Source organism: Bombus terrestris, chromosome 17, assembly GCF_910591885.1.
Source record: "Bombus terrestris chromosome 17, iyBomTerr1.2, whole genome shotgun sequence".
NCBI lineage: Eukaryota > Metazoa > Arthropoda > Insecta > Hymenoptera > Apidae > Bombus > Bombus terrestris.
In genome coordinates, this window is record NC_063285.1 from 7,190,775 (window position 1) to 7,215,007 (window position 24,233).

Consider the following 24,233-nt stretch of genomic DNA (forward strand, 5'->3'; position numbering starts at 1 on the left):
TGGCTTCCAGCTTTCATCCTGGTAGTATCTTTCATGTTCTGAATTGCTATCTTCCTGTCCCCGATGCTCTTTAGTTTCTTCTGTCTCCATGTTAGTTTGTTTGGTTTTTATATAATATGTTTCTCCTTTTGTTGCTATGTTTATAGTTGGTATCTGCATTGTTATTTTATTTCCTCCTCACTATCACTTTGCGGCACTATTACTTTGGAGCACTTTTTCACTATTCACTTATATCTGGAGAGGACGACCTTCTAGACACGTCCGTCCTCCTCGGCTGTCCGAGCAGGAGTCCCCGAAGCAAATAAATTGTTATTGTTAACGACACGAGTGATTCTTCTATACCTATCACGCCCATCACCTCATGAGAGAATCCGGATAGAGATGTTGACTGATCTGAAGACCGAGATTGAATACGGGTAGATAGGTGACACCTTCGCAGACCTTCGAAAAAGTCTTGAGGTGTTGAGAGTATTCGAACTGAGATAGAACTGCTTGAATGTTCAGTTGATATAGACTCCCGATGATAGACTGTTCTGTTATTCCAAGAAAAAGTCTAGTGTAGTAGTAAAGGTTGAGTTGACCCTCCTGATGTCGTGGAAGAAATATAGATGACGTGACTACTCTGTAGTTATGAGAAGCAGTTGACTGTTCTATAGGTTCCAGAACAAATGTGTAGTATGAAAGGAGAGACGTTTAGCACTCCCCTAGACAAGGATGGAACACATATAAATGGTAAGGCACTGTCGCCTTTCGACGGCACTTACCAGATTTTTTTGTCAACGCCCGTTGGCTGTGATAGATACACCCAGTTGACCGTGAACCTCCGAGTAGGTCGGACCTCTCGGCCCTAAGGGATTACCAGGCGTAGGCCCTAACAGTGAGCGCGGCAAGTTATACAGTGTACAGTATACAGTGAGAGAGTGAAAAAAAAAAGAAAAACAAAAGAGTGCTAAACAGTGAAAAAATAGTGATAATATTAACCCCCCCCCTTCCAAATGTTACTCCCCATTAAACCTTTCACTTCTCTAGAGGTTACCGAATTAATCCATCGTCTGAACCCCAGGAAAGCACCGGGACCAGATCAAATAAGTAACAAAGCAATTAAGGAATTACCTGTAAAAGGGATTGCACTCATTTCTTCAATCTTCAACGCAATTCTTCGCCTTGAATACTATCCCAAAACTTGGAAAACGTCACAAATTACGCTCATCCCTAAACCCGGAAAACCCACACGAAACTAGCTCCTATCGCCCAATTAGTCTTCTACCCACTTTGTCAAAACTATTCGAAAAGTTGCTAACGAATCGACTCCTTCCACTAATAGAGGATCTGAAAACTCTGCCAGATCATCAATTCGGCTTTCGGAAGCAGCATTCCGCAATAGAGCAAATCCACCGAATAACACACAATATCAGCCAAACCCTCGAAAAGAAAAAATACTGCTCAGCGGTATTCCTTGATATTCAACAGGCATTCGACAAAGTATGGCACGAAGGGCTTCTTTACAAACTTAAGAGTCCTACCACACACTTACTACTCCATCCCAAAGTCCTACCTAACCAATAGGCAATTCATGGTTAAATACACAGACGCCATTACCACAACTTTCCCAAATGGGGCATACCCCAAGGCAATGTCCTCGGGCCCCTTCCATTCTCCATCTACACTGCCGACCTACCAATATCAACAGGAATAACCATAGCAACATTTGCCGACGACACAGCGCTATTAGCGTCCCACGCCAACCCGACAACAACCTCATCCACTCTCCAGCGAGGTCTCGACTCAATGGAAAAGTGGTTCCACAAATGGCGCTTCAAAATTAATGAAAAAAAATCCACACATGTAACCATCACGCTGCAAAAACAAACCTGCCCACAGGTCTCGATTAACAATATAACAGTTCCCAACAAGGACACAGTCAGATACCTGGGCATGACTCTGGACAGAAGATTAACCTGGAAACAACATATCTTAGACAAATCTAAACAACTCAGGGACAAACTCAAAAAATTTTATTGGCTCATCGGCCGTCGCTCCAACCTAAGCACGCAGAACAAAATTACGCTCTATAAGACCGTAATAAAACCAGTCTGGACCTACGGAATCCAACTATGGGGAACAGCAAGTAATTCCAACATTGAAATACTCCAACGCTTCCAATAGATCTCTCTTAAATGCACCCTGGTATGTTACCAACGAAACAGTCCACCGTGACCTCAAGATACCTACGGTCAAAGATGAAATACACAAGTCCAGAAGCAGATATAACGCAAGAGTCAACAGCCACCACAACCCATTAGTCGCCCAACTACTGGACACGATGGACTAGATCCGCAGACTAAAAAGAAAATACTCTCTAGATTAAATCCTTAGTTTCTACTAGAACCAACAATATAAAACTATTATAATCCATGTCATTGTATCACGCCATATTAAGTTACTGAAAATTCTGAACAAGAATTGATTGTAAATATTCTAATAAATAAAAAAAAAAAAAGAAAATCTATTTTTCTCACGAACGACGCTTCCTCTTCTCGAACTTTCTCTTAAGGGCGGCTAGCACCCTACACTAACCTCCAATATGGAAATTGACCAATTAACAGTAACGCCAATTTCCCTCACTTTCCAAACGAAGACTTTTCTTCATGAATCCGATAACCTCGTGCTCATAGGCACACCCATCATAGTTTTCCTCGACAGCGTTACCGTGATGAAGAATCACTCTTCCGCACGATCTCAACGACGATTCAAGTAACCCTCAGATACGTAGTGATTGCCCCATGCATTAACATTGAGTACAACTTAGACGCTCAAGAAGAGTAGAGTTCGTCATCCCGTTGACCGCGGATTCGTTATTGAGCCTAGGATCATTGTCATTAGCTTCTCGAGTATCTAATTATCGCGATTACTTGTCAAATTCTATCATAGTCATATTTGCACTAGTAAATATCTCCCCTATTGCATAATGATCACGTCTAATGCCAATAGGGATTCGTTTCACACCCTTAACCCTAATTCTAATCTTAACGCCAACCCGACATATATATGTCGGAGATGAGGGGACATCGGAGCTTTTCTTTTGGAATTTTTGGGAAGATCCCCAATACTTTAGTCTAGACTATTTGTTATAGCTGTACTTAAATGATAAGATTTAGAAATCGTTGTTATGATTCAATCCTATTATGTTTGCCCGAGATCTGTGACGGTGGGTCTCGAGGTGGCACAACTGGTCGTCGAACGTAGCCACGGTCACGGAATGAACGTTTTTACCTAACAGAGAAGTGCCAATATTGGGGGACACACGTTGTATTAACAATCAAACCCCGGGCAGGAGCAATGTCAGCTCTACGCGGGTCTGCCTAGCAACAGCGGCTGGAATTTTGTTGATATCCCCGGGCAATATGCAACGAACAAACGCTATCGTAAGGAGAGGATAATTCCCATCAGTATATTATTCTTGCGATCGCCTTGGAGAGTTTGATACGTCGTCTTTACGTGGATTATTATACCGAGCGTGGCAGAAAACGTTGCTTTGAGTTACCCCGTTGACCGTGGATTCGTTATTGGACCTAAGAACATTGTCACTAACATCTCGAGTGTTTAATCACCATGTTATTGTCAAACTTTATAAAAATCAATATTCATACCAGTAAATTTAATCTCTATTGCTGTTACGCCACGAGGCTTACCACAGGCTGTATTTTCTAACCGCCGCTCGCGGCCCTACAATGTCGCAGTCAGATCGTCTTATCTGACCGCCGGATCATACATCGACGAGCGCATAGCTGTCGCCAAGCAGAGTTCTCGAAACGTCGAATTTTGTCCGTTACATTTTCCACGCAAGAACAGACATACGTGATCATAGGCGCGAACGGTGGCGTGACCTAAGTATAGTGGGGGTCGTCTTAAAAATGAGACAAAGAAATCATCTAAAGTCAGTCTGTTCCTTGTGACACGTCGAACGTTACACATTGAATCGAATCTAGCACATAACGTCTGTCTCAAGCTGCGAAGTGCGATAGATCTCGTTATAAGCAAACCGCCAAAAAAACCTTGACTGTTATCTTTTTCGTTTTTAATTGTTGATCTTTGACTGAACTTGCTGTTTCGTTATTTTTATTAAACTTTTATCAACCAACGCAGTATAGTTGTTCCTATACACTCAAACCTAACCACCTCTATTCTCGTAATAGAAATAGGGGATCAATCAGTTCGTGGCGTCGATTGTTTAATCGTAACGAGAATTTACGACTCTCGTTGACGCGTTATCTAGCGATCGCGTCTCTCCGCGAACGGTTGAAACATTTGGTCCTTCGAGCCGGATTCAGTGTCAAGTGAAAAGTGCACGCCAGTGACACCCACTACCATACAGTGCCACGTGAACCCAACACAACCAGCAGCGGAAGCGTTACTACTACAGCGAGGTCAGTAACGTAAAGGGTCGTCACCTTTGAAGAGGTATAATTCGGTGGTTGAAACGCAACCACACAGCCTCCTGCCGCAAAGTGGATAATCGCCAACAGAAGTAAGTTCAAACTATTTCACTCTCAATTACATAACAAATAATGGCAACCGGAAACGAACTCGCCACCTTGCGTCGTCGCCGGGGCTACTATATCGCCCAGTTTACACGCTTCGCAAAAAAACTGGACGACATCGAACAATCTGGCTGTCCGAAAGAGATCGACTTGATACAAATTAAAGATTGTCTAGAAATCTACGAGACGGAACTCCGTGCCATACAAAATCAGATCGTAGCTATAGACGAGGGAGAGATCGCGCGCGGCATTGAACTAGCGGAAGAATACGAAAAACTACAACACCGAATAACTAAACAATTGATCAATATACGACGAAGTACGCCGTCACAATCGACAAGCGGCGAATCAGCCGCCGGTCGCGAGTCAGCTTCGCTTAAACTACCGGAGGTTCGGATACCTACATTTGATGGCGCCCTCGAGGATTGGCAATCATTTTACGATTCCTTCTCGTCAACGATAGATCAAAATGAACATTTAACACCGGTTCAGAAATTTTATCATCTCCGATCAGCCCTGACTGGATGGGCCGCGCGAAGCATACAGTCATTAGCCATCACCGAGTCGAATTACGCAATCGCCATTGACGTTCTTAAGGAAAAATTCGACTGCCACCGTCAAATCTGCATGCGTCACTGGGACTTGATTTTCGACTATCCGAAAATAACTAAAGAAACACCCGAAGCTATAGACGATCTTATCGAGACGGTCAAGGTAAATCTCCAAGCGTTAGAAAATCTCGGGGACCCAGTCACGTCAAACGCCGTTCTCTTAAAGCTTTTCACGTCGAAGCTACCCTCAGCCATCATTCGCAAATGGCAACGTACACTACCGGACAAGAAACTGCCGTCATACACGCACTTGGTAGATTTTCTGAAAACACGGACGAATGGCGATAGAACGTGTTCAGCATCAACCGTCAAAGAAAGGGCGTCCGATCAACATGACCGTCGGCGACCGAACGCGCCGCGAAGTTATACATTCATAACTACACATAATACGTTGGTTTGTCCGAACTGCCACGGACAACACGAATTATGGAATTGTCATGTCTTGAAAGCGAAGTCGCCCAAAGAACGCCTGGAAATCGCCAAAAGGGCGTCGCTCTGTACCAATTGTTTAGGCAAGGGACACGCTCTTACTCAATGCTCCGCGGGGTCATGTCGCATCTGTAGACAGCGACACCACACGTATCTGCATCAAGACCATGGGCATAGCAAACCACGAACACGTGTCAACCGAACATCGAGCAGTCGATCGTCGAGCGACCGATCATCCAACGGTCGATTTTCGCCTAGTTCACCGACCCCGCGTTCGTCACATCGTTCGAGACGCACATCCTCGTCTCCCCGAACGTCTCCTCGAGCATCTCCCCGAGCGTCTCACCGAGCGTCTCCCCGAACGTCTCCGCGAACATCTCCGAAACGCGAATCTCGGTTGAAACAATTATACAACAACAATGGCTAGTCCGAATGAAGATTCGTTACACGCCCTTGAACCGAACGTTAACCCGACATATACTATAAACAAAAACAAAATATCTTCAAAACAGGTTAGATTTTATGTTGAATTTAAACGACCGGCAAGGACAGGGAAAATGTTTCAGTGCTCAACGCATTATCAATTTCCAATATTATCTTTATTGATACAGAAGTTTTGAAACAAGAACACAACGATATGATAATGACTGAAATAATACAGTAAAAATTAAATATTGCTATGGATCCAATATTGGCTCTTATTTCAGTACATTTGCTGATTATAATTTTTGTCGCTTCTGAATAGCGACCATGAAATTTGCATTTTTAAATTTAGTTACAATCAAATTGTTATATAGCATACTTATTGTACCTTATCAGAACATATTTCGGAATGTCACGTCGCTAAAATAAATAGTTGGAATAATAAAATAGTGAATAAAATGGATAATGGATCCCTGTAGTTGTGAAACCCGTCATTAATATTCCATCATTATCATCGGATCAAAGAATTCGTGACAAGTTTCAGAATTCTTTGGACCTGTACAATAATATACTAACAATGTTAATAAATTAGCACTATTTTACATTTTCGTTACCTTTTTTCTTTAGGGTTCTATAATTTTGAATTCATTCGTTCAGATTGTAACTTTTTTAACTTTTATAAAACACTTTTATAAAATTTCAATTATTTTGTTATCAAATTTGCTAGTATTTTAATAAAATATACCTATTAGTATTGGCGATTTGTACTCTACAAGTTGTAAAATTTCTAATTGATGATATCATTTCCATTGTGCAAGAAGAGTTACATCGGAATATTCGGATTATTTGCTTTCGAACTAATGTTCATTTTACTGTAAAAAGAGAAGCAACACATTATTTTATTTAATTGATACTGATACTATGATATCAACTGCTCTTCGTGATATATCGGACGAGCGGTGATTGTTGATTCTGATTTTCAAGGTGCCGCAATCGGTCAGCGCCGGGAACGAAGGATAAATTGGGCTCGTGGAGAAATCTTCAATGAATTAAAAAGAAAAAAAGGCAATTTCGATTTAACATTTATTGAACAACTAAAATTAACGGTGCTGGACGACCAAACTTTACGCGGACGATTATAACGACAAAGGCGATTGAAAGAATTCTAACTTTCCTAAAAATTATACTAAAAAGTCGTTGTAGTGCGACGCGTAACGCGTTCTGAATAACGGGTTTGATCTTGGCGAATTTACTCTTTGTTCTAAGGGCGGCGACAAGCTTGAATACCGAAAAATGCATCTTTGTAAGCGCGGTAACATGACCGTTTCAGAAATTGGACGATGTGTTGCAGATGTGGAGTGCGGAAGAGACACATAGACGCAGAACTGGAGCCATATAAATAATTAACGAAGAATATGGAAATTTATGTTATTCGAATCTTAACACAAGATTTACATTACTGTATCTAGAACGCGACTGTATGTAGATTCATCTAATAAGTATATAGCAATATTAGATTTAGTACTAAAGCGTGTTACGCTTCTTCTAGAAAATCTATTTAAAAATGATGTGTTCGTTTTATTTAATATTATTTAAAATTGAAGTAAATAGTCTGGATGGTGCAAAGGCAATCGGAAAGCTTAGAATCTTGTTGCGACTGTAAAACTATGTAATACAGAATGTATAACTCTAAGGAATTATGTATAAGAAGGAAGAAATGTAGGAAAACAACATCCCTTTCATTCGTACACAGAAATGTATCGTATTGATACACATAAATTGCTCGTTCCTTTAATTGAATGGCAAGGCTATAATACATCGTCCACTTACAGAAACTGTTTTTAATTTCTATAACCATCCTTAAGTTTCGTTGTTCTGTGAATTTTTATACGTCATCAAGAACGGTCTTTCCGAAGTAGGACACAGAAATTTTTTAAATAACGAAGTGAGATTCCTACTCTTGTTACCAACTGGTTCCAACAAATTGTTCCACAGATTATTCGCATCTTGGGAAACACAAAACATTTCTGATTATCAACGTAACACTCATTAAATAATTGTATAGTTTCATCTGTTATACTCACACAGTGCATGTAGTTTTTGACTCCAATGAAAGCAATCAGCATTAAGGTATGAGAGATCGGTAAATCCATCCTCGGCAAGTGGTATTTTTGCTTCTTTCAGAGTCGGTAAAAATTCTACAGTGAAGTCATTTCTATGAAATTCTGGATAATTAGCGACTTCTTCGTCAATATTTTGCCACCTAAAAAAAATGAAACAAAATGGTATATTCTTCATATGTATCTTAGAATCGATATCGAATGGTACTTGAAATTTGTTAGGGAAATAATATCGCATAAATATGAAATAATAAAAATAAGCTGATTGTGGGGCGAATAGTCGCACCGCGCTGAGACAGAAGTAAAATTCCTTTACTAGTTATTAAGATTTCGCATTTTTTCAGTATAAGTATATCACATTTTGGTTTCGTAATTATACTTCGTGATAATTTGGATTATCATAGTAATTAAAAGTTCGTAGTTTTTCATAGTATAATTTTTGTTACACGTAAGAGAATATGTGGAATAATCTACTGCCAAAATTAACGATTTCCGATATACGACATGGTAATGGAAGGGTGTAATATCCTTTCAAGATAATTAGGATACATGCAGCATTCCTAAGCTGGATATACGCCATATTGATTTAGTAAAGGCTAGGGGTGAATTTAAACTATTTTGCATTGAAGGAGCCTTGTCGATGATTCCTCTATGGAGAAAACGAAGGGTGAAAGCAGGGGTATTTACACCATATCGTTAAGACATTTTCACGGAATTGGTCAATAGCCTCTTTGCGTCTCGATAATTTCTGCGTTCACGCATCGTTCTAGTAAGGGTCTCGCCAATCTTCGCGATAAGGGAAACGAAATGTTAGAGCTCCTGCGTAACACCAAGTTTCTGGTTGATCAGTGAGGGGACAGAGTCGTGTTTATTATTATTACACGTAAACTCGATCGAGAAACTCACGCGGGCAGTGAGATCACTAGGCGCGTCGTGCGCGTATGTCACTTACTCCCCACCATCAAACTGTTCCGCGCGACTTCTGCGCATGCTCACGAAATGTCGAGAGTGCTAAATTTATGTTAGCCACCGAGACGACGACATTTAGGTTAACCCCGAACGAGACTATCGCGGTGCGTAATCGCCGCATCAAATTCGTATAATCATTGCTTATATGCGCTATTATGTATTAATTACTTATGGTGGCAATGAACTAGAGTAAACATTGATCCTTTCTACTCGAAAATTTAATGGGACGATTTTCGAGTTGCTGTTATGGATTTTAATGAGTAAGCAGATTTAACGTCTAATCTATCGTTTTTCTTACAAGGATGGTTTACGTTTTCGAATGCCATAATCTTCTTCTCTACGACTTGTACGAGGTAAGCTGCGGATCTACAATCGTTCGTGTAAAAAACAAAGCGCAATTCTGTTGTTCTCGATTTTCATCTTATTTTAGCTCTAAGAATCTGTACCGAAACTTACCTGCGGTATCAGACGAGTATCGATACGTTTATGGTGTTTCAAGTACAGTACTTGTTTCCTATCGATTAGAAAAGGATCAATATCGATAACTGATACCTTTGCCTTTGATATTAATGGATAACAGATTGAAATTCGTAGGTTGATGTCGATAGCATTGATACAGTATCGGTAACATTACTACATATGTGTTATAGAAATACGAACTGGTCGTCTGAATACGTATTCATAATATACATTTATAAATATACTTATCAGTGTTTTTTCATCCAAAGTTGAGCCCGACATTGCCCGAGTCACCAATCAGATCTTAATGTGAATTGAATTCAAAGATGATCAATCTATATCGCTTTCTAACAACTCTTTTCAATAAAGTTATTCGCCAACATTTAACAAAAATGAAATACGCTTAAATATAAAATAAAAGTTAAGGTAATTGGGCACAAAAGCGGCTGCACCTCCGATTTTGATGAAATTTAATTATAATGTAAAACTCATCATTTAGAACAACATATAAAAGCGGCATATAAAAACGCTCCCAAAATCAGCATTTAGAACATTCTGCTCCAAAATTCTGTGTCGTACACACTCCGTCATAACAATCTAAACCGTTACTCTGTTGGATTCAATAAATTCTACTATCACATCTACAAATCCGACTTTTATTTCCTTACTTGTAAAGCATTCGGACTACGACGTAAGGAAATTACTAGTGATAAGTTAATTTAGTGTGAGGTGGTATGTGTTGTCTGTGATAGTTGTAGTTGCCGGCTGTAGATGTCGCTGCTGGAGTACTGCTAATTATTCTTCTATTTCGATGCTTGGAAGAAAAATCGGATCACGGGCGCCAGGAATCGAACCGATCGTTCCTGACCTAGGGTGCTAACAACTGCACTGCCGTGTCCATTTCTAGTTATTGTCCAGTGGCGATATTTGTTGTCGAGTGCCGTCACAGGTGATTTCTTGTATCTCCTGTGTGAGACTCACGCATATATTCCCTCATGAGCCAGATTTAATATAATAGTAGCAACAGCTTTCTATAAATATTTCGGAAACTAAGTGAGTTTACTTACTAAGTGAGTCCCTTATAGGAACAAAGTCGAGTTTCATAACATACTGAAGTTCATTCAAATCGAAAGTGCAGCCGTTTTTGTGTATAAAGTATGATATAACAAAATCCTTATAAATTGCATATGTAAGTACAATATATCTAACATGCTTCATAAATTCAGTAAATTATACAAACCTCTCTATTATTTTATAATATTCCGGTCTTTGATCTCTAAATTGTAAAGCAAACATACACGAACATAGAATCATGGATGACACATAGCACGGCAATGATTCTCTTCCATGGTGTGCAGTAATCAGTTCCTTTAAGTGAGGTGGTGGTATAAGAGCAACAAAAGTTCTTGGTAAATTGTCTCTTAATATTCTAAGAGTATTAATTAAATCTGTTTTGTGATCATTTAACATAGTCCATGGAGAAGAAGTTGTACACATATTAACGCAAAAATCATTGCTTCCAATCATCAACGAAATCAACTGGAAAATATAAATATGTAGGTACTATTGCGTAAACGATTAAATATAAAATGAAATTATAAATTTTGATTAAAGAAAGAAAGAATTTGTTTCATTTCATACCATCATATAATCTTTTTTAATTGTAGTTATAATTTTTAATTATATTTCAAGTGTGTTTTTAATAAATAAAAGGTAATGTAATTAACTATTAAAAATAGTTCACCAGAACTGCATAGAAATACTTCTCTAATTATAATGCTAATAATTTCATTACTGTCTTTCTTCCTTAGTAATGAATATATAAAGGCCTTGGGTAATTTCTATTTTAATATTTGAATATAAATGGTAAACGTAATATTGCTAATAATAGTAGATTACATTTAGTAACGCAAGAAATAATGTTGCTGATAATTTAGATTTTATGTTAATTTATAATCTATTAATCCGTTGTTAATTTCAATGATCATATGCATATTAAAACACCACTTGCCATACAGTAAATATGTATTGTATATAATTACTTTGTCTACGAACATACGAACCTTCCAATGTTTGTTGATATCTATCCTCGGGTCTTCTTTTATTTTATTGACCAAATATGTCGCCATGAAAGTTATATCTCTAGACATAGCTCCCATTTCGGCGACGTTTAACTGCGCAGCAGGATCAATACTTACAGAGTCGCCAAGTGAATAACCTACTAATTTAGGATTGAATTCCTGCATATAGGAAAATCGGACTATGAAAGATTTCAGTATTCGCATTTATGGCGATAACACAAATCGTATGCGTAAACAATGCAGATGTAAGAAATGAACAAACTTTAAGAATATTAGGGAGAGTCAGGTACTGTCGCCAAGTTCCTTGACCGCCGATACTGCCTACTATGCCTCTATTTTCAATGTTCAGTTCCAACGTATAAATCGAAGTAACTGCAGCGCCGATTGTCAAGGAATCACCCATTGCAGCAATGACATCTATGTCTCCTGGTCTTAAATGGTGAACCGATTCGGGAACATTCGAAGACCTGCCGGCTAAACAAATTAAAGACATTAGAATACATATTAACTTCAAAAAATAAGCATCAATTTTAATATTTTTAAATTACAGTAAGGTGAGGAGCTTGTAATGTTACATATCTGTCTTAAAAAATGATATTAAAGGACAAGACATTCTTGTAGCCACTACAAATTGTGAAGAACAGCGTTCTTCACTGTAATTTCCTGCCACAGAAATTTACCAATTGTTCCCGAAGGCAAATTGTACAAATTACAGGAAATAAAAAAAATCTGTGGTTTAAATTGAGTAATGATTTTAAAGAATGAATATTATAATATAATATTTACGGGTGATTTCATAAAGTATTTGACAACAATAACCATAAATTTTGTTAACTACCTGTTACGTTGCAAGGAAAAGAGACGTCTATTGGAACTTCATCTTGAAATTTATTTTTTTTCCGTAATTGAGATATCCGTTCCTCACTTCTTGTACCTACAAAATAGTCCCTTTAAAATATTTTACAAAAATACTTCATCTGTGATATAATGTTGCATGCGATATCAATTTGATCAAAATTACGATCAAATAATGCAAAAGGTATGTCAAAATCTCATTGTGTTCGAACCGTTCGCCTATCAGACAAAAATTCAATCCATGCGAATTAGCGTCACCGTCAGGATAATCATTTGTAATATCGTGTAAATTAGAAAGAAAAATGAATGGGTTATGGGTTGGGTTAGAGTAGTAAAATAATGCTATCGTGAAATAATTTTCACATTGTTGCATTATGTCTCACCTGTCTGTTTGTCATGTACATACTTGATAGCGACAACGTACCTTCTTACCCTTACAAATACAGATAGCCCGCCGCTACTTAGTCTTACGATAATTTTTGACTTGGCTGTAAGAACCTCGGTACAGTGCTTGAACTAATATTTGGACAGCCGATGCTAGGCGAATCGAAGTAACTGAACTATGAGGTTTCGATGGCAAGACTGATTCGAGACATGTGTAAAACAGTTTGACGAAGGATAAATTAATAGGCAGATAAACCGACGGCAGGCGATCCGACATTGCATTGTCAAAGAATAATGAATAGAGAGCAGGGATATTGTTTAAAGGAGCTGGCCACGGTTTGGCAAAGGCAGTGATGTGTAAATGGATTGTCAAAGACTGCACGGCACTTAACTCAGAATTTTGTAGTCGCAAGGTACTAATAAAAATTCATATTTTTCTTTAAACATACAAATAATGATAATACAAATAAGTAGTAATCAAATTCACGATACGTTTACAAAACCGTATGAAAGAAAAATTAAGGGGGTATTCTAGTCTACAAATTTGAAAAAATCGAAAAGTTTTTTTTTCATATTTCAATGTTTGGACATTCAGGAATACGCCCTTAAAAGGATTTTTCAAAATTTCAATTATTTTATGAGTTACAGCCATTTTTGTGACGCGGCATCTGCTCCGGCCAACCGGAACAAGTGAACAATAGATGGTAGACACTGCCCGGGTACCTACGTATGAATACCCTCATAAAACCTTTATTGTATTGTATCCCTTTTTAATGTATTTTTATTTCAATAATTCAATACGAACGATGTTTGGGGTCTGATACCCAAAATAATAACGAATCGTTAAATTCGTTAATATGGACTTTTGCTCCGAAGCACATCCACGCAGGAACGCAGGCAATTCAAATTTCCACTTTCCTCGCAGTACGTACTTTTAATGAAGCTTTTATACCCACATTGAAAATCTTAAGTGTCATGGGAATCACGATTGGCCCAGAAGCTCATGCGTTCGCAGTCAGGCGACACGAAGTTCGCATCGAGCCCTCTGAATTCCGAGTTTCAGAGGCATCAAAGCAAGCCAGGACTGCTCGTCTCCATAAAAGAACCTCGAAGAATGAGCATTTTGAAGTAGAGGAAGGTTTCATGTATAGAGCAGGTATCGCTGATTAAAAATGTGTAAATATGCTGTACCATTCTATGAGTAAAATTGCCGGAAACTTGTCTTAAAGGCAACCTCTGCCTCAATCTCACTAAAAACAAAGAAAGATATCGAAACAGCCACAGAATACTTAAACACGAGCATAATAAACGCTATCCGCTCCTCAACACCTACTAAGACTACTATGAACAAACACGAATATCCCCATTACATATTAAACAAAATCACAGAAAAACGAAGACTAAGAAGAGTATGGCAAACCCATAGAACACCGGACGACAAACTCAAACTAAACAACGCAACCAGGAAGTTAACCAAAATCATTAAAAAATACAAAAATGACTGTTTCCAAAAGTATCTCGTCAATTTGTCCCCCCCAGTTCGTTCGTGAGTGCCGTGACGTGCAGACGTGTGTCCAGTGCCCTGTGAAGTTCACAAAACTCCACGTGACGCCCATCTGTCGAAAGCGAATCCAACTAACCTAGCCAGGGTTAACAGCCTCTCGACTAGTTCTTTCACACTGAATTAACTAGCTCGATGATGGCTCTATCATTTCCAACAGGCTCCCCGGAGCTAAATTATCACACCGCCATTTTTCCTCCCCCGTGGCAAGAGGGCAACACATCCATCCTGGTAAACGACCAGCACACGAAAAAACGGAAGCTCGAACCGACCAAGACAAACGTAAACAAGAATCAAACCAAACCATCAGCCAGCCAAGTGACCACCTACAATAGATTCTCAATACTGGAGTCCACGGAAGACTCCATGATTACAACCGAAAAGGTAAACAATCTCCATACTCAAAGAATTCCCCCTCCCCCACCGATATTCATAAACGACGTAATCGACATTCAGTCAATGATTAAGACTATCGAAAAAGAAATCAGCAAAGAGGACTACAAACTAAAGATTAACAACAACCACGTGAAAATACTGCCGACCCACCCAGACGCCTATAGAAAGTTAACCAAGCTATTAAAAACATTAAACGCTAAATTCCACACATATCAGCTCAAACAAGAAAGACCATTTCGAGTGGTGCTACGCAACATCCATCACTCAGTCGATCTAGACGAACTAAAGTGCGAACTGTCAAACCACGGCCACGAAGTAACTAATATCAGCAACATTAAGCACAGAATCACAAAAAACCCACTATCCTTATTCTTTATAGACTTAAAACAAAAAACAAACAACAAAGAAATCTACAATATCAATCGGCTGATGAACTCCATAGTTAAGTTCGAGCCACCTCTTGTAAAGAAAGAAATAATACAATGCAAAAGGTGCCAAAGGTACGGCCACACGCAGAAATACTGCAATCACAACTTCCGGTGCGTAAAATGTGCAGGTAATCACCCCACTGACCAATGCACTAAATCCCCGGAAACCCCCGCCAAGTGTATCCACTGTCAAGGAGAGCATCCTGCAAACTACAAAGGATGCTCAGCCTACAAATCGCTACATAATATAAGGTATCCAAAACTGAGACCCAAGGACATAAACATACAAGAACCTAAACCCCAAAAACTCACCTCACCAACAGTATCCTATGCGCAAGCAACGCAAGGAAACGTATACAACTCGAAAACACACAGTGTACACACAGAAAATAGAATTCCCACCCCACAAAGCACAGACAACTTTACCAGACTCGAAAAACTTATCGAGAAGCAAACTGAGCAAATTAACAACTTGCTGTCACTACTCACACTCTTCATGGACAAATTCATAAACACAGAAGCAAAATAAAACCAATGCGAATAGCTCTGTGGAACGCCAACGGTCTAGCTCAGCACAAATCTGAGCTAGAACTATTCTTAAAACAACAGCAAATCGATGTGATGCTCATATCCGAAACCCATTTCACCGACAAAAACTACCTCAAAATACACGGCTACAACTTCTACCACACCCAACACCCCAGCGGAAAGGCTCACGGCGGCACCGGAATCATAATCAAGTCAATCATCAAGCACCACGAACTTCCACCATTCCAGAAAGACTACCTCCAAGCAACAAACGTAGCAATAGAAGACTATCATGGTACAATCACCACCTCAGCTGTATACTGCCCTCCCAGACACTCCATCGCCAAAGAAGACTTCGACCACTTCCTGGACACCCTGGGCAACAGATGCATAGCCGGAGGAGACTACAACGCTAAACACACCCAATGGGGTAGCAGACTGGTTACAGTAAGAGGCAAAAACCTCCTCAACAGCATAATATCCAACAACCTCAACTACCTTACCACATACGAACCCACACACTGGCCCACCGACACAAACAAAATACCCGATCTCCTTGATTTCTTTATAACTAAAAATATCTCGCCAAGACACGTCCAAATCAATTCCTCGGCTGATCTCTCCTCTGATCATTCCCCCGTGATAGTAACAGTCAGTTCAACTATCATCGAAAATACACCTAATGGCTCCATTCATAACCAACACACCAACTGGCAGCTCTTTAGAGAAGTCTTTACCCACACAACTTCAGCCTCAACCTCACTAAAAACCAATGACGAAATCGAAGCAGCCACGGAATACCTAAATGCGAGCATAATAAACGCTATCCGCGTCTCCACACCGGCAAAAACGTCCATCAGCAACCACGAATACCCCCAGTACATATTAAAAAAAATAGCAGAAAAACGTAGACTAAGAAGGATATGGCAGACCCATAGAACACCGGAGGACAAACGCAAACTAAACAACGCAACTAGAAAACTATCCAAAACCATAAAGAACTACAATAATGACCGTTTTCACAAATATCTCGCCAGCCTGTCCCCCACAGCCGACTCAAACTACTCACTATGGAAAGCCTCCAGGAAACTCACGCGCCCCCCACAAATAATACCTCCAATCCGCCGCCCGCAGGGTGGATGGGCGCGTAGCCCTATAGAAAAAGCCAACCTATTTGCCAAACACTTGACTGAAGTATTCCAACCCCATTCCTCCATAGCTGCAGCGGACGTCACCGAATACCTGCACACTCCCTTCCAAATGTCCCCTCCTATCCAACCCTTCACTTCTGCAGAGATCATAGAAGCAATCAGTCGCCTAAACCCCAAGAAAGCAGCAGGTCACGACCTAATAGGAAATAAAGCAATCAAGGAACTCCCCATAAAAGGGATTGCACTCATCGCATCAATCTTTAACGCCATCCTCCGCCTTGAACACTTTCCTAAGGCGTGGAAAATCTCACTAATCACCCTCATCCCCAAACCCGGTAAACCAATATATGAAGCCAGCTCCTATCGCCCAATCAGTCTCTTACCTACCCTGTCTAAACTATTCGAGAGGCTGCTCACGAATCGTCTACTTCCACTCCTAGAGGAATTGAAAACTCTCCCAGATCACCAATTCGGCTTCCGAAAACAACACTCAACAGTAGAGCAAATCCACCGCATAACCCACATGATCAGCCAATCCCTTGAAAAGAAAAAATACTGCTCAGCCGTATTCCTAGACATCCAACAGGCATTCGATAAAGTATGGCATGAAGGGCTACTCTACAAGCTTAAAAAAATCCTACCCCACCCATACTACTCCATCTTAAAATCCTACCTAACCAACAGACAATTCATAGTTAAATGTCTAGGCGCCACTTCCGCAACATTCCCAATAGAATCCGGCATACCGCAAGGTAGTGTCCTCGGACCCCTACTATTCTCCATCTACACTGCCGATTTACCCGTACCAAACGAGGTAACAATAGCAACATTTGCCGACGACACAGCACTATTAGCTACCCACGCAGACCCGGCAATTGCCTCATCCACTCTCCAGCGAAGTCTCGACTCCATGGAAATGTGGTTCCAAAAATGGGGTTTTAAAATAAACGAAAAAAAATCCTCCCATGTAACCTTCACGCTCCGAAAACAAACCTGCCCCCAGGTCACCATTAACAACACAATAATCCCAAGCAAGGACTCCGTAAGATACCTGGGCATGACCCTGGACAGGAGGCTAACCTGGAAAAAACATATCTCGGAAAAAACAAAGCAACTAAAGGAAAAACTAAGAAAATTCTATTGGCTCACGGGCCGACGCTCCAAACTAAACATACAGAACAAAATAACCCTCTACAAGGCTGTAATAAAACCTGTCTGGACCTACGGAATCCAATTATGGGGAACAGCAAGTAACTCCAACATTGAAATACTCCAACGCTTCCAATCGAAAACGCTAAGATCCCTATTAAATGCACCCTGGTATGTTACCAACGAAACAATCCACCGAGACCTCAAGATACCTACAGTCAAAGATGAAATACACAAGTCCAGAAGCAGATATAACACAAGAGTCAACAACCACCACAACCCACTAGTCACCCAACTACTGGACACGACGGACCAGATCCGCAGACTAAAAAGAAAATACCCACTAGATTAAATCTTTAGTCCTACTAGAATCAACAATATAAAGCTATTATAATCCATGTCATTGTATCACGCCAAATTAAGTTACTGAAAATTCTCAACGAGAATTGATTGTAAATATTCTAATAAATAAATAAAAAAAAAAAAAAAAATTTGTCCCCCTCTGCCGACTCCAACTACTCACTATTGAAGGCTTTCAGGAAACTCACGAGTCCCCCCCAAATAATCCCACCAATAGAGGATCTGAAAACACTGCCAGATCATCAATTCGGTTTTCCGAAGCAGCATTCCAGAATAGAGCAAATCCACCGAATAACACACAATATCAGCCAAACCCTCGAAAAGAAAAAATACTGCTCAGTGGTATTCCTTCATATTCAACAGGTATTCGACAAAGTATGGCACGAAGGGCTTCTTTACAAACTTCTCGACTCAATGGAAAAGTGGTTCCACAAATGGAGCTTCAAAATTAATGAAAAAAATCCACACATGTAACCTTCACGTTGCGAAAACAAACCTGTCCACAGGTCTCCATTAACAAAATAACAGTTCCTAACAAGGACACAGTCAGATACCTGGGCATGACTCTGGACAGAAGATTAACATGGAAACAACATATCGTAGACAAATCTAAACAGCTCAGGGACAAACTCAAAAAATTTTATTGGCTCATTGGCCGTCGCTCCAACCTAAGCACGCAGGACAAAATTACGCTCTATAAGACCGTAATAAAACCTGTCTGGACCTACGGAATCCAACTATGGGGAACAGCAAGTAACTCCAACATTGAAATACTCCAACGCTTCCAATCGAAAACGCTAAGATCCCTATTAAATGCACCCTGGTATGTTACCAACGAAACAATCCACCGCGACCTCAAGATACCTACAGTCAAAGATGAAATACACAAGTCCAGAAGCAGATATAACGCAAGAGTCAACAACCACCACAACCCATTAGTCATCCAACTACTAGACACGACGGACCAGATCCGCAGACTAAAATGAAAGCACTCTCTAGATTAAATCCTTAAATTCTACTAGAACCAACAATATAAAACTATTATAAGCCATGTCATTGTATCACGCCAAATGAAGTTACTGAAAATTCTCAACGAGATTTGATTGTAAATATTCTAATAAATAAAAAAAAAATTTTTATGTAATCTTAAAATATTAATAAACTAATGATAAAAAATTGGATAGTCCAAAATTTTTTTGTTTCATTTGTACAGAGCTTCAAAAACAGCCCGAAATTCATGCCTCTAGACTAGAATACCCCCCTCCCCCCTCCCAAAATCATGCCTAACATTAGGATATTAATCCAATCCAATCTATAACCCACTGATTTACCGATTTTTATTTATGTTAAAATCGATTAACGTCGATGAGGTAAATTTGGATTGAGTTTGTGGCTGCACTCGACAACAATGTGTATCGCTGAAGTGAAGTGTCTAATGAACCATCAATATCAAAAAAAGATAAGAATCGAGTGTGATCGACAGTCGAGTTTGAACCAGGAAGTGAAAAAGTCGCGTTGTAACCGCGTAGTGAGATTGACTAGCGAAACCGTGAGCGATACGCAACGCGATCGAAAGAAGACACTTGTTAATAAATATGTTGTTGATCTAAACACCCAGTGACTATTTAACGCACTACATTCAATATCATCAAAAGTTATATAAAGGTACCTCCACCATTTAAGCCAGAATGAGAAGGAATGGAAACTGAATTTAATTGAAATTCCTTCTTAATATCTCGGCATCGAAGACCGAGCGGTGGCTGCATGACTATAGGAGAAAGTTGATCAGGAAGTTGACCTTGACAACGTATTCCAAATTTGTTGAAAGATGTATCCTTTTCAATGTAATAACCGAGGAGCTTTAAACAAACAAACGATGTTCCAACAAAACTGTTACGGAAATAGTATGCAAATGAAATGTTTTTCATAATGCGTGAAAAAAAAAACAATAGAATAAATACTAGAATTTAAAAGTCATAAAGGTAAATATACAAACATTTTCTGACTCACTGTATAAGGCAGCATAAAGAAAAAATGAAACTTTCTTATTTCTGCTTAGCGACGTATCAATACGTATGTTCACATGCTATGAGCACGTGTTGTCACGATCGCACATAAAAAATTGGATATATGTATTGATTTTTGATTAATACACAAATTATATGTTCGTAATCGCCGAAAATATGGCGACACGTGTGGTTCGCGATAAAAATGATACTAATAAAATTTATATTTATTTAGTCCACGTTAGTTGATCATCATAGATGATGTACTGATCTACAATTCTGTTTCTGTAATATTTCGTTACCAAATTACTACTGATGGCCGGTAAGAACGATACTAACGTACAGGAATAATTAAGGTTTTGTAAGCTACAGAAAAAGTTATGTAACGTGTCTTGTGGAATTCATACATAATGATAAATATGTCTGTCTAGAAAAAGTTATAAATTGTGCAGAAAAACTCATGAAATATTCACATTAAAGTTCTATTATTGTATTATACCGACTTTGGAAAAAAAAGAGGTGCCTTAATTTAAGTAAATAAGTGCAATATAATATAATATAATGAATATGAAAATAAGAAAGAAAGTTTATGAAGGCTGATGTTGATGAAACCGGTAGGAATTATTCTTTCTTCCGTGGTCTGTATCGACAGTAGGCAAGATTTAATGGAAATGTCGCCGCTCCACTTTTTAATAATAAGCTGCTGGATATTTCTTCTCCGTTCCTTAATCACGGTTTTAAATTTAATGATAATTGTTCGTTAGTTTGATTTCTACTGTTATCTAACGAGCAGAGAAACTAGAATTTCATTCAACCGTTTGCCACAAGATTAGATCCAGCAGAATATTTAATTATTTATATAGTTTTCACTCTTTCTGATGTAATGTCTAATTTTACTATGATCTAATATTTTTCTACCGTACATGGTATCATTTGCAAACACATCAATAAATCTTATGAGGTTTAGAAAAATCAACAATATGGCGACAGACAAATGAAACCAAACTATGTTCTTATCGGATGTGTATTACTATAGTAACGTTACTATCGATCAATTATATTAAACATTATATCGCTCTGACGACTTGACAGGCTGTTGCTAATAAATTTCTGTTTTATGGTTGCATAAATAGTTACTATTACTCGATCGTTCGGCAAAAGGGTAAAAGTTGATAAAAACACTAAAAAAAGCACGGACCGTTTTTTTGGCATATATCTTAGGCGATACATTTCTAAGTGAGAAATGTTGTCCATTTTGACGTTATCTCTTGTGATTATTGAGATACGCGATTTTGAAGTACTATAAACATAATTTTCTTAAAAAGAGAAATTTAATCTCGATGACCTTAACCTTGACATGCAGTAGCTCAGGAAAGAATTCGAATTAAAATATACACGTTAAATATAATATCTGAAAATGATATTATAACTACTATAAGATGCAAGTATCAGGATTTTATATCCAAAGCTTCGTTCGAATCTAATACATCTGTAAAAGTTATGAAACGTTCATCGGAATGAATAGGCAGAATGATACATAAACAGTACTGCAACAAAATTCCGCATAAACATTCTTACTGACGCACTTGCCAATTGTTTGAGTGACTTTGGAACCGAGATATTTCGACCCTTTTTATTTCACTCATTCAATTATAATAATTTGCCCTCCTCTACTAATTAGTTTCTTTGGTCTGCCTGTAGGATATTTGTTTGGGACTGTTTCTTCTATTTCTGACTCTGTGATATTATAACGTATCATAATCTTATATTTTAGCGATTTATTGTTATAATTTTCATCTTTATGTCCTTTTTATATCAATTCTCTCTCGAATATCTATGTCTCTGATTATTTGGCACTTATTACCACTGCAGAGATTAATATTATTCACAACGAAGTACAAAACTCACTGCTCAATTTAATTCTACATCAACTGAGTCTGCCAACGTTTTCTTGTCACTTTGTATACGAAAGTATTGTTTAACATCGCTTAACATCTAGACGTTCGATTACTTTTGCGACCTTATTTCTGTACATCCTTACAATGAAAGATTTCAAAACCTCTACAAACGTTATCGGATTCGTTCTAAATTTTATATATACAGATGTATAATCTTGGCACTTGTATCTTATAGTAATAAGAGCATTGTTTTAACTTCTTTAATTGTCTAGAGTTTTAATAGCATGTGAAAACTGTCGTGAGCTACTGTATATTTTCAAGATTTATGCTATAAAGTAAACGCGTTCAGTGGTGAGGTATCAACTCTTCTCTCTGCACCCCGTCATTAACCTAACCAAAACCCAATATCCATTTGAAATCACAATCAAGTTGCTACTTCTTATTCTCTTATAACAAGACTGACCAATATTTTAAGAACCAATGAAAATGGTATACGGACATCTTTTGACTTCACATTTATCTAACAGCTCGTCACTTTTAATACTCTTCAGGACTGCTGTTTAGCTTCGTTACGAATTTTGAAATAAGTACTGTTTACAAAATTCCTCATCTCAAGAACCAAAGGAGGGTGCCACAGAATTCATAGCGTATGTTACTTGAAAATATAATCTCTACGTTATTTATATGTTAAAAAAAAATGATCCGTGCTGTGCAAGTTCTTCTACACTTTTATCGAAAAAAATTTCGTCAACTTATCATTTTATCGCGAACATATATATATTCACAATGAAACATTAGTCTATGAAAAATAAAATTCACAATATTTCAATGTTCCTTCAAAAAGCATCTCTCTAACCAAAAGAAAATGAAATTGCTGCATAAAGACGTATCACGAAATAAAGTAAAACAGACGTACCGTGAGAGTGCGTTAACCAATTACGATATCCACGATAGATGTAATTAAGAATCGATTTATCCAAGGCAGTTTTTTGCGACATGGCCAGCACGCATAATTCTAATGCAATGCACAGATACAGCTTCTTCATGGTAAGTTTTCTTGCACAATCAAATGGTCACTTTTACGTTTTCAGAGTAATATTTTATTTTTATTGATTATAAAGACAAGAAAATATAAATTCTTGTGATGACCGCTAACTGTTACGCGTATTATCGAGGGCCCTTGAAAGCAGCGCATCCGGTCTTAACTGCTGTTATTTAGCGATCATTTGGCACACTGTTCGTACTCGTAAAAGATTTGAAACTGCTGTGATACATGATCATAATAAGAGACAAAATATATACTTTGATTCAGATACTCCCATCTCTATTATCATTCTTTACATATCTATTTGCATTTTCGTGATCAACAAGGTCAAGAAAACTAATGAATACGAATAGGCAACGCTTGCGCAATATGATTTACATATTGTATAAGGTGTATATACTACCGTTATTTCTAATTGTACTTTAAACATACTATAGAAATTGTATGACAAAAAAAATATATGAAAAAAAATTGTTTCCAAAGAAAAATATTACCGACTTTCAAACGCGTTAAATATTGAAAAATTACTTTTATTGTATTTATACAAATTAAGTGCGCTAAAAAATATGAAAATTTCTGTTTTTATAGCGACTTCAAAAAAAAAAAAAAAAAAAAGAAAGCATCTCCGTAGTTTCGACCAATCGCGGGGCGACGGAATCGCGAGGAAACACGTCAACGGGAGTCTTAAATTCCCGTTACGATTATAATAATCGACGCCGCGAATAGATCGATCCCCTGATTTCCGTTGAGATAATAGGAATGGTTGAGGTGGTATAATGCTGCGATTAACAGAGTTATAATCTATTTATTTCCCACAACGTTACACTGATGAGTTTACG

At 38.4% G+C, this 24,233-nt stretch overlaps 1 protein-coding gene and 1 non-coding gene across 2 annotated transcripts; one reads left to right on the top strand and one right to left on the bottom strand.

The window, feature by feature from the left end:
* The first annotated feature begins 670 nt into the window (after positions 1–670).
* On the top strand, positions 671–775 carry LOC125386823. Its single transcript, XR_007227262.1, has one exon. It is a non-coding gene; the product is annotated as a U6atac minor spliceosomal RNA (small nuclear RNA).
* Positions 776–6,630: 5,855 nt separating this feature from the next.
* Positions 6,631–23,633, bottom strand: LOC105667062 (phospholipase B1, membrane-associated). Its single transcript, XM_048413663.1, has 8 exons — positions 23,266–23,633; positions 12,472–12,567; positions 11,896–12,107; positions 11,616–11,792; positions 10,793–11,091; positions 8,089–8,267; positions 7,835–8,010; positions 6,631–6,876 (listed from the first exon to the last, which is right to left on the bottom strand). Exons 1-7 carry the CDS (start codon positions 23,393–23,395, stop codon positions 7,865–7,867), a joined length of 1,239 nt encoding a protein of 412 aa, XP_048269620.1. The 5' UTR covers positions 23,396–23,633; the 3' UTR covers positions 6,631–6,876; positions 7,835–7,864.
* Between the last annotated feature and the right edge of the window lie 600 nt (positions 23,634–24,233).